The sequence below is a fragment of the Barbus barbus genome, assembly GCF_936440315.1.
Source record: "Barbus barbus genome assembly, chromosome: 8".
NCBI lineage: Eukaryota > Metazoa > Chordata > Actinopteri > Cypriniformes > Cyprinidae > Barbus > Barbus barbus.
Window position 1 is genome coordinate 3,321,225 of NC_136736.1, and position 15,492 is coordinate 3,336,716.

At 36.4% G+C, this 15,492-nt stretch overlaps 2 protein-coding genes across 3 annotated transcripts; one reads left to right on the forward strand and one right to left on the reverse strand.

Annotated features, from left to right (window-relative positions):
- Nucleotides 1-1,707: 1,707 nt before the first annotated feature.
- LOC306874203 (N-acyl-aromatic-L-amino acid amidohydrolase (carboxylate-forming) B) lies at nucleotides 1,708-8,044 on the forward strand. Its single transcript, XM_079424070.1, has 8 exons — nucleotides 1,708-1,830; nucleotides 1,906-2,107; nucleotides 3,900-4,135; nucleotides 4,736-4,931; nucleotides 5,741-5,834; nucleotides 5,917-6,024; nucleotides 6,110-6,222; nucleotides 7,251-8,044. The coding sequence occupies exons 3-8, from the start codon at nucleotides 3,900-3,902 to the stop codon at nucleotides 7,446-7,448; spliced, it is 945 nt and encodes a 314-aa protein (XP_079280196.1). The 5' UTR covers nucleotides 1,708-1,830; nucleotides 1,906-2,107; the 3' UTR covers nucleotides 7,449-8,044.
- Nucleotides 7,867-14,967, reverse strand: LOC306874204 (claudin domain-containing protein 1-like). Of its 2 annotated transcripts, XM_079424072.1 has the most exons (6): nucleotides 14,458-14,967; nucleotides 12,232-12,304; nucleotides 11,792-12,116; nucleotides 11,569-11,676; nucleotides 10,467-10,604; nucleotides 7,867-10,383 (listed from the first exon to the last, which is right to left on the reverse strand). In XM_079424072.1, exons 3-6 carry the CDS (start codon nucleotides 12,084-12,086, stop codon nucleotides 10,163-10,165), a joined length of 762 nt encoding a protein of 253 aa, XP_079280198.1. In that variant the 5' UTR covers nucleotides 12,087-12,116; nucleotides 12,232-12,304; nucleotides 14,458-14,967; the 3' UTR covers nucleotides 7,867-10,162. The 2 variants fall into 2 exon arrangements, with proteins under 2 accessions (XP_079280198.1, XP_079280197.1); XM_079424071.1 differs by having other exon boundaries at nucleotides 11,792-12,304; nucleotides 14,458-14,959.
- Nucleotides 14,968-15,492: the final 525 nt, after the last annotated feature.

The following is a 15,492-nucleotide window of genomic DNA, read 5'->3' on the forward strand; positions in this document are numbered from 1 at the left end:
GGCGTGCGACCTCTGACATATATAGCAATTGTAAGTCGCTTTGGTGAAATGAATGAATAAATGCTAAATGAATAAATGTAATGACGTCATATTATTTAAGCACGTGTGGAGGTGGTAAACAATGCAGGAGAACTTTGCATATATCGCAGAGCCAGTATGAAGGTAGATCAGTAGCAAAACTCGAGAGCTTGTTGATCTGAATGTGAGAACTTGTCATATTAACATTCGTATTTGTAAGTTCTGCATTTACAAGTGCACAAGTGAGTTTTGCTACTGGAATACCGCAAAAGGAGTAGCAAAAGTCAAAGCGCTAAGATTTGAAGTTGTACTGCCAGATCTGAGAGGTTGTAAGTGCTGACTTGAGGTTTTACAGCGAAACTGAAGTAAAGCGCAAAAGCACACGTTTGTGTGTGTCATTTTGTTTATGTGAATGTCATTCTACACGTGTAACTATTAATCTGCAACTTCGACTTCAAAACACGGGTGTTTTGATTATTGTCTGTGTGTGCAAATCGAAAGATTCAGCTTTTCAGATCAGAGCTGTGAGTGTAAATTTCAATTTACAAATACGAATGTTAATATGACAAGTTCTCACATTCAGATCAACAAGCTCTCGAGTTTTGATACTGATCTACCTTCATAAGCTAGCATCAAACATATTTCGCATTCGTCAAGCTTGGCTAGTGTGTGGTTGCAAGAACCCCCTTTAAGCATGCTCGATGTTTCAGATGGTATTGCAAGTGTAATCACATGAATCGGATATGGGTCACAATAACGGATAGTCAAAAAAAAAATCGGAATCAGAATTTGGGCATCAAGACCTGCTGTGTAAACAAGGTCATTATATCAGATTTAGTTTGACGTATTGGACTGCGCCATCTAGAGTTTCATGTCAGAACTTTGGATATAAATAGCTTAAATTTAGCCCACTTAACTAAGTGATCGCTATAAGTATGTGAAAAGACTTTCAACCGAGGCAAGTTTATTTATATAGCACATTTCATACAAGGTAATTCAAAGTGCTTTACATAAAAGGAAGTAAAATAATCATAAAAAATATATAAAACGTTTAAAATAATTTAGAAATTGATTTAAAATGAATTTAAAACCAGCATAACAAAATACGTTTTTAAACCATATCACCTACACTGCCTTTAAAATGTATCAACCATTCTAATTTTCTGTTCAAAATCATTCAATGCCGTTGGTCCTGTTTGTATGCAATTTTAGATGCTCATGACAAAAAGATCATTTAATCATGTAGCTAATATAGGCTAATGTGTTTTTGGGTGTGGCCCATAATGACTGATTGACTTATATCTTGTGATTGCAACATCCAAACTTAGCAAAACTTGATACACATGGACAACATTATAAGGAAATCTGTAAAATTTTCGGTGTTTTCAATGCTTGGAGGCACTATAAGTCAGCACAGTCCTAACAGCACAATTCCAACCAAAGACTTTTTTTTTTTTTTTTTTTTTTAAATGTGCTGTTTTGCAACAGCAGGTGTTCATGCCCTGAGGAAGTAGGAGGGGATTGTGACAGGAAATACCGGTTTGTCAATAAAGACGGCCAGGAGCCAGTTGTAAAGTTTAGGTATAATTGTAGGGTCTGCAGTCCTCTCAGTTGTCATGAACCCCCACCCCCCTCTCTTGTTTTCCTTCCACACACTCTCTCTTTAGCGCATGTATGAGTCAGCAAAACACTCGCTTCATGCTGGAGCTTCAGTGGAAGTAGGAGTTGCTGTAACATCAGCATCATGTGTGAAATATGATCCAGGGCTGGTGACTGAAGCAGGCAGAGGAGGACGAGGCCAATCATTGTTTCGTATGTTACTTTACTGTGTTTGAGCTATAGAGGAAGTGTGTCTTAAACTATTAATGTGTGTGGGTGTGTGCGCAGATGCAGCTCCTGCAGTGTTGTGGCCCCTGAGGCTAGATTAGGCCTGTACCAACTGAATGCGTGTCAGCACGCATGCCCTGTCACACCTCACCGTATGTGTCCAAAGGTCTGCCGTGCCTTGTGCAACTTCACTCAGTAAGACGATTAGAGGGAAAGCAGCTGGAATGAGTGAAACTACATTACTTCTGTATTAAAAATAACGGTAGGTTTACCTTTCATTTTTAGAGCTTTTGCTCTCATATGTTGCATGTTGTTGTTAACTGTGAGTAAACTGTGACAGCTTGTAATAATGGTAGTATATTATAGTAGGATATACTAGTATAGTTTTTATTAGAATTTTGAATTAGGTTTTATTTTTATAGCTAGTTTTCATTTTGGTTAAAGGTTTAGTCATTTTGATGTGTTTGATGTTATCTATCTATCTATCTATCTATCTATCTATCTATCTATCTATCTATCTATCTATCTATCTATCTATCTATCTATCTATCTATCTATCTATCTATCATATATTTGTTTTAAGTAACACATTTTTAGTTAGTAAGTTGTGTGTGTGTGTGTATATATATATATATATATATATATATACACACACACATATACATACAACTTAGAGAAGGACGCAATATATATATATATATATATATATATATAAAAGGGCCGGGGTGTGAACCAACACTGGTCTCACGATTCGGTTCGATTACCATTATCATGTTATCGATTCGGTTCAATTCGATATCATGATGGATTGACGATGCACTGCATCCTTAATTTTCAATTTTACTTCACATGCATGCAGTTTTGTCAATAAATACAAGCAGTCAGATATATGAACTGAACTTTTAATTTGACCTGCTCAAAGAAAACACACTTCTTGAATGTATCAAACATCAAACAAAAGTCTGGTCACAGAAGACAACAAGAGCATTTAGAACAAATACACAAAAGTAAATAGCCCTACTAAATACTTGGCACTGACAGGCGTTAACAGCTCAGGGTGAAACGGCTGATGTGGTTTCTCAAGATAGTGGTATTACCCATAGATATATATATATGTAGATGCCTCATTCAGCAACTGTTTCTATAAGCAATCCGTCATTTTTGGAACGGTCTGCGAATCTTTGAGCGCATTGACAACAGCAAGTTATACGCTTGTATATCTTTGAATATTCATTGATTATTATGGTGAATGACGTCAAGTTTACTGTTCCGAGATGGTGGGACGCATCAATGTATCTGGAGCGGTCGAATAGAGCATCTACACATATCTATGGTATTACCTCCTGCATATTTTATTTGTGCGTGACATGATTTACACACAGCGTGTGTCTTCTCCAGATCGTGCTTACTAGGCTGTTCATAAAAGCCGAAATGTGCACAGATTTTGAAGTAGCATTTTTAATTACGCAAACTTGCCTCCCATTGTTTGCTACCACGACGAAGCACGTATGCAACAAATGACGTCAGAAAAGCGTCAGTACTATAATCGGTTATCGTCCTCGTCTGCATCGCGATGCATCGTAAAAACGATTAATTTCGACACCCCTAATTTAAACATTTTAATTTAAGTAACATTTTTAGTTAGTAAGTTTTAAATATATATATGCATACTGTGTGTGTGTGTGTGTGTGTGTGTGTGTGTGTGTGTGTGTGTGTGTATAAATAAATAAATTTTACTAATGCACTTGCAATTAAAGTCTAATTACTTTAACCATTAACTGTCAACATGCCATAGAGCTCAATTTATACTGGCTACACCTCTTTCTCACCAACTGCTGGAGATTTTTTGCAAATGCAAATTGGTAATGGGTAAAAAAGCTACTAAAATCTGTTTAATTCAGTGTGTTCACCAATAACAACATGCAATAGACTATAAATCAATATTCAGATCACTGAATGGGCTCATGATGATATAATAATTATGGTAGACAGATATTAAAATATTGCCATGCCATTTGAAAACTTTTACCATTTGTTATACTTTTCTCTTGTAGATGGCATTAGTGTTCCTGCCAGCACTGGCTCGTATGGCCGTATGCGGCGGCACCCATGGGAATGAGCTGTCCGGTGTGTATGTGGTGCAGGAGATGGAGCGACAGCAGAAAGAGAAAGGCGAGGGTGCGTGGCCGATTCCTGTTACAACCGTGCTGTCTAACCCAAGGGCTGTGAAAGAGTGCAGAAGATACATTGACACGGATATGAACCGCTGCTTCAACGGAGCCACGCTGAGGTGAGATGTGGAACTGCGATATGAAATGTAATGTTTATTATATAGCTTGTATATTAGGCTATATAGGGACGTTACGTTAAAAAATAGTGAAGGCTAATTTATTATGTCTATGGGCGTGCACCTGAGACCCGCAGTGACGGATTGATTGAGCTCGTGCAGGGGCGTGGTTAGTAAGTGCCATCATACGTCACAGGGGTATGCAACGTCCAATAAGAAAATTCAACTGCAGTAGTCACCGTTCGACCTGAAGAGGCCAGCACGTTTTTACACCATATATTGTAGAATTAAAACACTTTATAACCAAATGTCAAAACATTTACTCAAATCAATGCACAGCACTAATAAAGACACAGTCTTACAGATCATTAACTCAAAAAAGTTGTTTTAGGGTTTAGTTACCCTTTAAACTGATGCTTTGTGCTGGAATTCGTGCTCCGCCTACTTTGATTTGATTGGCCATCTCAATCATTTTGACACTGACGAGCGTGGTTTTTAGGCAGACCAACCTAAAAATGCCTCTTTGCAGCAACAAAAATCTAGTAAATATATTTCTGCATGCAAATATGTTACTGTGTAGCTCAAAAATGCTGTCTCTTGCAGTTCTCCTATTACAGAGAGCAGCCCGTATGAAGTCCGGCGTGCACAAGAACTGAACAATCTGCTGGGGCCGAAAGGATCCACAGATGCAATAGACTTGATCTGTGACCTTCATAACACCACGTCTAATATGGGTCTCACACTCATCCATTACACAACCAGTGACTGGGTGACCCAGCACATCTGCAGATACTTACAGGCAAGAACATTACTAGTGTGCTTCAGTACACACCATACTGGAAACTAAGGTCAGTCGTTCTCAACTGGTAGGTTGCTGTGACCAAAAACATAATGAATACATGATACCAAAAATACATAATATTTTATTCTGACTACTTCTGGAATACATTTAAATTACCTTAGATTTAACTTGTTTATAGATTTAAATGGAATTATTGTTATAATAAAGAAATATATATGACATTACTTGTCATCTGAGAACATGCAAATGTGTTGTTAAAGCTGCAGTCTGTAACTATTTTTGGTTAAAAATGACCCGAAATGAATTATTGAGTGAGTACATAACCAGCCAGTGTTCAAAACTGTCGCCTTCCTTTAGCCAGATTCACAATGGTAAGTGTATAATAATGTTCTCTGCAGGAAATTCGAGCATGGCACTGCGTTATTACTTCACATCTGTAAACATAAAGAAGTTGTCCCGGCTAGTAGGCTATTTCGCACATGAAGACGGTTTATACCATTTCTCGCAGCAGCTGGAATAATTATTATTAGATGGTGGACAAAGCTACAGACTGCAGCTTTAAATTTTGCAATTCATAAAAAAGTAACTGATTATTAACATTTCAGTATGAAATATAATTTAAATACTACATTTATGGAATCTGATTATGTAACCAGTTACTACCCAGCACTGAAAATATAGAATATTCAGTGTAAAATATGGGTCCTGAAAAAAAAAAAAGCAGTTAAGAACCACAAACCTATGTTTTTGTTTATGTGCAGTGCATGTGTGTTTTGATGTTGTGTGTTGTCATGTACACATTTAAGACTAAGATAACCAAAGTGCCTGTGAGAGTGCTGGTACTGGATGTCCCGATTAGTGATGCTTATTCCTTGGAGTCTATATCCAAGCATGGCTTTTGTAAGTGATGGTGATCATCTCATTGCATATGCTTTGTTTTTTCAACCACAAATGTACATTGAGATGACCTGTGTTTCTGTAGCAATAGAGGTCGGGCCGCAGCCGCATGGTGTCGTCAGAGCTGACATCTATATCATTATGAAAGAAGCTGTCGACTTGACAATAGACTGGATCCACAAATTCAACTCAGGTACTGTAAGACCTAAGCAAATGTGGCTTACTTGTGTACTTTCTGTATATTATTAAGTGTGTGATATTTTGAGCTATGTTTTCAGGAACTGTGTTTGAAGGCGGGGATGTGGAAATCTTTAGGCTAATCAAAAGTGTTGATTATCCCAGAGATCCAGAGACTCGGCCTCTCACCGCTGCCGTTCATCCTCAGCTGCAGGTGCTAGTCATGCTGCTGTTTATTGTATTTCCACACAGAATCAGCATGAACATGTCTAGATCATAAGAAAATTTGGTTTATTTTAGGACCAATTTTTAAATCTTTATCCATTTTTATTACAGTAATGGAGAAAAAACATCTAATTCTAAATATTATGTGGAAAAAAAGATCAATTATTAAAATGCCAAACAGTGCTGAGTTGTAACTGATTACATGTAATCCAATTCCAAAAGTGTAGTACTTGTAATCGGATTTATTACATTTTAAAATGCTCATAATCACATTACAATTACATTTTTATGGATTACAAGTCCTCTTAAGATTTAAAGATAACATTTCAATCATTTAATAACACATTCACACGATTTCAGTTAATGGCCATATTGACCTGAAGGTAAACAACATATTTCAAATTTTGGTGTTCAAGTGTATTTATTATGTTTTCATTTTAAAACATTTTGTTTAGATGTAATTAATTATTTACAAACCCCCTGCAGTTCTTTAATTTACCACAGTTTGGGAAACACCACAGCAATGTAATGTTTAATGCAATTGATGTTGACGACAAAAAAAATGGAATATTTGTTTTATCTTATTTTATTTATTTAATATTTTTAACAATAATCCCATTTAAAGTTAGGTTAAAAGTAATCCGAAAGCAGTCAGAATACATTACCTGAACTAGATTACATTACTCGCTCTTCATCATGTAATCTATAATCAATTTGTAAATAATTCACCCAGCAATGACAGTATAGTATTCATTCATAATGTTAGTATTTGTTGTACTGCCTTTATGTTGATTTAAATGTCAAAAAATGCTTTTTTAATGGAAGTTATACAACATAAGATGTCTATATGCAAACAAGCTTTGTATATCACAAAATGTCACATGAAATGCAATCTTAATCAGCCTAAAAAATGCTAAATTTATTTTCTTGATTTAAGTTAAAATGTGACCTAGACATATTTATGTGAAATGCACCCAAAATCTAAATAGTTTTTTATTATCTTTTTTTGTTTTCTAGGACAAAGACTTCTGTCTTCTCAAGCAGGGAGACCCTTTATTTTTGTCATTTTCTGGAGAAACTGTGAACTACGAGGAAGAAGAGAAACTTCATCCTTTCTTTATCAATGAGGCTGCTTACTATGAAAAGGGAATCGCTTTTCACTTGGGAAAAAAGATGATGCTGACGATTCCAACGGTGCAAGTGCAGAAAGACTGAAGGATGAGAGAGGAAAAGAGATTACCACCAATCCGATGATTTCACAAGAATGTGACTGAAATGATTTTAACAATCACTTGTAACTCAGGTATATGCTATGTACTGATTTGTGGCTATATCAGAATCAGAATTAGCTTTATTGCCAGGTATGTTTGCACATACGAGTAGGGATGTAACGGACTAATATGAAAATTTATCACGAATATAGTGACCAAAATGATCACAGTTATCAGTATTATCACGGTATTGTTAAAATGTGCTAGAGATGTTCAAAAAGTACCTACAAATCATTTCAAGTTTTATATTTAAAAATCAATAAACAGCGAATAAAATGACAATTTGTTTGCATAATCACTAAAACAATAACAATACCAATGATGTTCTGATTTTAAATGACATCTTGACTGACAACAGTTTAATAGCATGTTCAAATATTTAATGTAAATGTTCAAATAAAGCTTTGAAAAAGTTTCATATAAAGGTAAACCTCACATTTCAGCCTTTAGATAAAGAAAAGGGTGAAAAGTCAAAATGATAACCAATTAATAAATGATTCTATGTATTTTATCTGCTCCATAAATAATTCTATATAACTTATCTGAATTGTTTAAATGTGTAGAGTCCACACATAAGCTTGTTTTTCATCAGTCGGTCAAAATTTACAGCAGGGCATGCACATTTGGTCCGCTTTTGTCCAGACAGAAACTGCACACAGACTGAATGTAAATATAAGTCTCTGTAAATCCACTCTCTGATACTAGGTGGCTCTTATAGAAAAGCTGAAGTACAGCTGTTTCCCGTGAACAAAGCAGTATTGCGATTAAGAACACTTCCTTTAGGTATTACATGGAGAGAAGATGAAAACATGCCATCGAATCGTTTCTGAAGACAGTCAGAACCTTCAGAGGTTCATATAATTAATATATTCATTGGTATAATTCCCTTAGCACTCTTTTAAAACCTCCCAGCTTTTCCACCCTATTTTCACTCAAAACGAAAACTACTCTGCGTGCTGTGACTGTTACTTAAAACTGTGCTTTATGCTGGACAGTATTTATTTATTGTGGGTTGTTCAGATCGCGGTAATCGAATACGATAATTAAAATCTGAAACGGTAATACTAACCGTGGGGAATTTTATCATGATTTATCATCAAACCGTTAATCGTTACATCCCTACATACGAGGAATTTGTTTTAGTGACAGTGCGACAGAATGACAGCGACAGGACACAGATAATAATAATAATAATAAAAAAAATAAATGAGAATGAATGGCTAATTTATCTGCTCCTAAAACACGAGCAACAGTGCTTTGGATGGAAAGATATTTATTGTGACCAGCAAAATGTTCACTTGAAAGGAACATGTACAAAACTGTATAAAAAAGCCAAAACCGTCTGAAGTATTGACATCAGGATGATGTCACAGAGTGTGAGGTATCCTCTTGCCTGATTGCTTTGAGAAAATTGAGTATCTCGTGGACTCGAAATAAAAAGCACACTCACTTGAAAAAAAAAAATCTCAAATCTTACAATACACAGAATAAACCACATGGCACAATGAAATCAAGTGAAGCTGGATGTGTACGGTGTGATTTTTACCACTGGTACGATTTTTGCACAATATGATGCCAATGAAATCTTAAGTAAAATTTGTCAAAGAGTTGCATAATATGTGATGAATGACAGCAGTAACTGGATGTTTTAAGTCACTCGTCCACATCATTTAACATAACAAATAGACATAACATTTTTTAATTGTGCCTTTGCTCTAATTTCACCAATGTTTACAGTGGCTTTACATGCACTAATTTTGTTGTCATATCACATTATGCAATCCTAAACTGCTAAAAAAAAAAATCTGCAAAGTATATCGAAAACAACATCGTGGTAAAAATCACAATGTGCACCAGCTAAATGTTTTAAATTAAGTATAAATAAGTATATAAACCACAGCTGAGATGGTTTTAAATTACTACATGAACCATCACAAAACATAACTGAATTCTCATCAAAGTCACTAAACAAGTGTAAAGTACATAATGACATACATTCTCAAAGAGAAACTAAATGGTAAACAGAGTATAACCAATGCAAAGCACAAGAAAAAAATAAGCAAACCAAATGTTGAGGAAAACACAAAAGGCTCAAGTGGTTAATGCTTAAGACGGACACAAACATTCAGTCTTTCAGGCCAAGGCAAAACCATAATTGCATCTTGGTATTGCAAAGCGCTAAACTGCAATCGCTTCAAGATGTCACTGAGTAGCTACAACACAGGCTGAATAAAAAAAAACACGCTGAGGAGATGAAACTAAACCTAACACATCAAAACAAGTTTAGTCAACAGGTAAAGTGTGACTAAACAAGGTGAAGCCCTGAATAACTACTGTTTATAGATGCTTTTCTGTTGAGCGAGAGTCTGTGGGTGAGAAGTTTAGTTTCTCATCTTCAACAGCACAGATGCTAACAGAGTGGTTAAAAAGGCAGTTATATAGTAGGAAGATCCTTCAAGAAATGAATATATTCACAGGACAGTGCTACAGGTGGACGGCGTTAGTTAACCTACTAACTTTGAGCGGTGAGTTCTGACTGTTTCCTTCATAACTTTAGCTTGGTTAGTGGTAAAAGCAGCTGCTGAAGCGAACATTGCTGGGTGCTTTCTGTGAGAGTGGACAATCGCTTCGGCGACTCTGTAGTCGGTCCTCTATTGCCTAAGCAACCCTGTAGGCTGTCATTCGAGTGTAGTGTTGGCGGTGACTCCTCGCAGCCCATATGAAGAGCGCGGCAGCCATGATCTGCAGCGGAGACGAGACCAGAGCCAAAAACAAGGACCAGCCCGGTGAATAGTCCATCCCCTCGGGCAGCTCGGATATTTCATGTAACAAATACACGCCCGCGAGGAAACAGCATACAGTGGCCATGGAACACAAGCCTGAGAAAACAATTTCCATCAAATTGTATATCTTTTTCTGGGAACTGTGGAAATATAGCCATTAGCTGTTATTAATGTCTTACCGGCCAGCAGATGCAGCAGCCCTACGAATAGTGTGGGAGTGATACTGCGGCAAAGGCAGGCGCACACTCCGATCAACACCGCTAGAAACACCAGGCCCACAGAGACCAGCGGCAGCAGAAACTGACACTTCCACAGGTCTGTGAACACAAACGTTCAAAATATAATGACAAAGCAAATAAAACATCCTGTTGCTCGCTGTGGCTGGTTAAAATACTAATATATATATATATATATATGAATGAATCTTACTTCAAAAAGGACTTGTTAGGACTGTGTCTAGACAATAAACAATAATAAATGAATGCAATGAGCATTAAAAATTATGTATGGAACTATTTCATTGTCTCAGCATGATTTTGAGAGCTAGTCAAAGAGCTGGGCAATATATATTTAATATCTTCAAGATAATTTTAATGGCAATATAAAATTAGGAAGTATAGTTTTAACATGTTCTTATTTGGTCAGTTTACAATGAAATGTTTGATAAAAAATCTTCCCAATATATACACTACCATTCAAAAGTTTGCAGACTATGATTATTTTTTTTTAATGTTTCTGAAAGAAGACTCTTCTGCTCACCAAGAATGCATTTATTTTATCAAAAATACAGTAAAAACAGTAATATTGTGAAATAGTATTACAATGTAAAATAATTTTTCTATTTTAATATATAATATGCGTTTCAAAGCTGAACTTCCAGCATCATTACTCCAGTCTTCAGTTTCACATGATCCTTCAGAAATCATGAAAATATGCTGATTTACTGCTCAAGAAACATGTATTATTCTTATCAATGTTGAAAAAAGTTGTGCTGCTTCATATTTTTGTGAAAACTATGATACATTCCTTTTTTCAGGATTCTTTGATGAATAGAGAGTTCAAACGAACAGCATTTATTTGAAACGGATATGTTTTGTAACGTTATAAATGTCTTCACTGTCACTTTTGATTAGTTCAACGCATCTTTACTGAATAAAAGTAATAATTTAGAAAGACCACAGCCTTTTAAAGGGTAGTGTATAAATAAAATGGAATATCTTCTAAAGAAAGCCCTAGAAAGTATAGGTGTGTGTACATGACTGATTTAGAGTCAGGACGTACATGTACGCAGCAGATCTTCTCCACTGTTAATATTTCCAGGAGATTTGTATTTGGATTCCCACTGCTGTGGCAAAGTAAAGGCCTGACATTTAATCACCATTATCGGATCTGGAAAGGAGGAAGCGGAGAGCGAGAAGAGAGACAGAGCAAAATGTAGTAAGCATCCATTTTTAACCGAATACACAACTAATAATAATACATAACCATACGTTCCTCTCCTTACCAGGCTCTTTAAACCAGTATGAGTCTTTGGGCACCAGTATGCAGCGCCACCAGAGACCCAGCGTGCCGTTCAGCCGGAACAGAGCGACGCTGTAGCTTCTCTCATCCATGTCCTCCCCCTCAAAGTCTTGCCGCAGCGTCTGCAGGTCCGAGCCGTTGTTGGCGTCGTTGCTGGCCGGCTGGCTGTGGTACTGGTACCAGTGCTGCGTTCCCATGGCAACAGAGAGATAGACGGTGGCAAGCAGGCTCAGCACAGAGCCGATGACCAGCGCAGTGGCGTATCGGTTATCCACCATGGTTTCGATGACGTAATATAAAAAGACTTTCTGTAGATGGCCAACAATTAACTCTTTAGTTAATGAGTGTGGTGACTGATGTGAGGAGAACGGTCATATCATTTGTACAGATTTTGGTGACAGAGATTGCTTTTCATCCTCTTACAATATCCGGTGAAGATCGTCAGATCTCATCCTCGTGGAAGTGATCCTTCTTGAGATCCAAAGAAGTGTGTCATCTGAAACAAAGAGGAGTGTGATTAAATCTCAAAGTAGTCAAAGTCATGTTTACATAAGTAACAAGTTGATTCTCTTTTAAGGAGGAATAAGCCGCTGGATTTGCAAAAGACACATCTAGTTTCGAGGTATTTAGCCAGGTAGCTAGACATTCGTGATGAAACCTGTGTATTGTATGACTTGTGAAATGATTTGTACTTACTATTGCATAAGTTATTTCACATAAAAGCCACTAAATAACAACAAAACAAACGATGACTAGTCCCTTCTAATATTAAATGGTAAGCCTATAAGAACACGACTTTATTAAAAAAAAGTTAAAGAAAAAAAAAGTATTTTACATAATCAAGAAAGTACGATAAAAAAGAAAACAAAAGAAAACAGGCTAACTCTTCATGTAAGTGCTCTTTACCACGTCGATGTGTATTGTTGAGTTATCTATATTATAATTAGGGCTGCAACTAACGATTATTTTGATAATCGATTAGTTGGCCGATTATTCTTTCGATTAATCGATTAATCGGATTAAAAAAATATTGGCCAAAAAAAACACTATTCCACATTCTGCCCAATGTCCTTCAAACAAACGTGACAACTGAATGCTATGAAAACATACAGTGCTTAATTTATTAGACCACTTATCATAATAAAGAGAAAACATATTTTAGAAATTTGTCAAAAATTTGTTTAAATTTAAAAATGTTATTGTCATTTATTGGACATAATAATAAAAAATGTCCTCATAACAGCTTGCATTCTTGCTGGTATTGTTTATGTACTTTTTGACTGCAATTGGGTATCGCGAAAAAAAATACTCAAATAAAAAAAAAAAAAAAAAAATAAGTGCTCTGGTTTTCTTTCATAGATAACAGCAATAATGATATTATAGCATTAAAAATAGCCTACTACTGTTACTAAAGAGCTTACACATATTGGAGTACTAACCAGTACAGAAAGCCGAAAAATGATTTTGGTTATCACCAATACTGTTACTTTAGAGCAGCAGTGGCACAAACCTTACATAAACACATTGTTAAAAAATTGAATATAGTTTAAACCTCTATTAAAAATTAAAATAATAAAGATAATAATAAAGACGAATAAAAACACAAACGCAGTGTTAACCAACAGGTAAGAGTAATGTTCTGCAGGAACTACTTTGATCACAGTCACCTCGTCATTTCTTTATCCTGTAAAAGGCCATTATGGAGCGTCTCATGTTTATATTCAGACAGACAATTACACGCTGTTATCCCTTTAAAGTTCCTACTCTCATAAAATATTTTAATTTATTTTAAACCTTAAATTAACTTTCAACAACAGATAATTCAGCACAATGGATATGTTTGCGCTGAAAAGCCTATTAATTGTCTCCCTCTCTACTGTGTTCTGTCCGTCTGACGCGCGTGCGCGCGCCCGCCGCGCCGGCGCTCATTCTGTATTTTAAACTTAACACAGACTGTCAGGACGGACTTTTATGCAAAAATGGAAATGCTCGCGTGAATTTGTGGCATTTATAGATAAGGATATGACCGTAAACTGAACGTTTTTGCGCTGAGGACGCACACGCATCTGTCAAAGCGCCTGACAGGGCAAGCCATTACTCTTATGCATTAACTTAAAGCTTAAAATAAAGAATTATCATGTTTTGGGCAGCTTGGATCACGTGCTTCTCCGGCAGAATCTCATTCTGTTTCCTCCACTATTTTTAGATGCATTTTGTCCATAGAAATGCATTATTCAGTGCCGTAATTTGACTAACCAGCTGAAGTTGGACGTGCACTGTGGGCAGACCCGATTAATCGATAATGAGAATCGTTGTCGATGATTTTCATAATCGATAATAATCGATTTTATCGATTAGTTGTTGCAGCCCTAATTATAATATAATTTTTTTTAATGCACAAAGAAGCATTTCTTTCTAAATGTAATTTAGATATATTTAACTGACACAACGTTCAATATTTCGTTGTTTGACGTTGGCTAGCATGAGAGCTAACAGGCTAGGGTGTTTTAACACCACACTCGAGACTTTCGCGAATAAAAAAAAAACATAGTATTTAAACTTTAAGTGTTCTGAACTTCATATAACAACGAAACATCCTATGTAGGTTTTTGTTTAAAGCAATAAACGCTGTTTGCGATTGTCACTTACCATATTCCTCCAAGTAGGGCACAGACCTTCGCCCTGACGGCAACTCCGACTTCCGGTTACGATTACAAACGCGCGTGCACAACTCAACCTAAGCTGCACGGACTCGGGCACGAGCAGTACTCTTGACCGTGTAGGGGTTCGTTGCAAATTCTCTTGCTGCGTCCCAATGTGCTTACTTATACTACCCCTGTCACTCATTTTGTCACAGTTAACATCCTCCATATTTCATTTAACTTCCTACCGTATTGGAGAGAAAAGAAGTAGCTCGTTGATCTGCCAGTCGCGGGTCTTTCATGCGGAAAACTCTGCTCATATTTTCTGCATAATGATGCATTTAAAAGTTAACGACCAAATGGATGTTTATAAAAGTTCACATTGCGGTTGTAGATGAAATATAACACGGATAACAATAAATAAATATTTTTTACTAGGTTAAATGCTTTTTTTTATTAGTAACATTTTGCAACCCTCTCTACCTAACCGTCGATCGCGCGCATCCGCCACGTTTGTAGTTTTTGTAGCGCGTTTTATACGTGTTTGTAGTTCTGGACCGAATCCTTCGCCAAAGCGCAATGGATTGTGGGCAATTTCACCCATTAGAATGTTTTTTTTTTTTTTTTTTACCCATTAGAATGTGCACCGGTCCACACTGAAATATTAGACCATCCGGGTACTTTTGACACACTCTTTTCAACATAATATGCTTTGAGACACTTATTGTAATCTCACATACCATTTAGGATGGATAGTATGAACATTGGGGCGCAGGGTAACTTTCTGGCTGTGTTCGAAATCCCATACTATCATACTACTCTTACTATTTCTGCAGTATGTATGCTGCGCATAGTATGCACATTTTCTGTATGCATGAAATACCCGGATGACCTACTATATTTGTCAGAATCTGCTAAATATAACTCAAGTACACTGAAATCAGTACAGAAGCTGTCCATCATCTTTATGCAAAATAATGCTTTGAATTTTATACATTAGAAAAGGTTAACGTGCTTTTGACAACTCACACCGTAAGTGAAT

Coding starts and splice junctions, on each gene's coding strand:
- LOC306874204 (XM_079424072.1), bottom strand. CDS start 12,086: ATGGTGGATAACCGATACGCCACTGCGCTGGTCATCGGCTCTGTGCTG. Junction 10,605..11,568: donor AGAAGATCTGCTGCGTACAT/GTACGTCCTGAC, acceptor TTGTGTTCACAG/ACCTGTGGAAGTGTCAGTTT. Junction 10,384..10,466: donor GCTGCTGCATCTGCTGGCCG/GTAAGACATTAA, acceptor TTGTTTTCTCAG/GCTTGTGTTCCATGGCCACT.
- LOC306874203 (XM_079424070.1), top strand. CDS start 3,900: ATGGCATTAGTGTTCCTGCCAGCACTGGCTCGTATGGCCGTATGCGGC. Junction 4,136..4,735: donor TTCAACGGAGCCACGCTGAG/GTGAGATGTGGA, acceptor TGTCTCTTGCAG/TTCTCCTATTACAGAGAGCA. Junction 4,932..5,740: donor ACATCTGCAGATACTTACAG/GCAAGAACATTA, acceptor TACACATTTAAG/ACTAAGATAACCAAAGTGCC.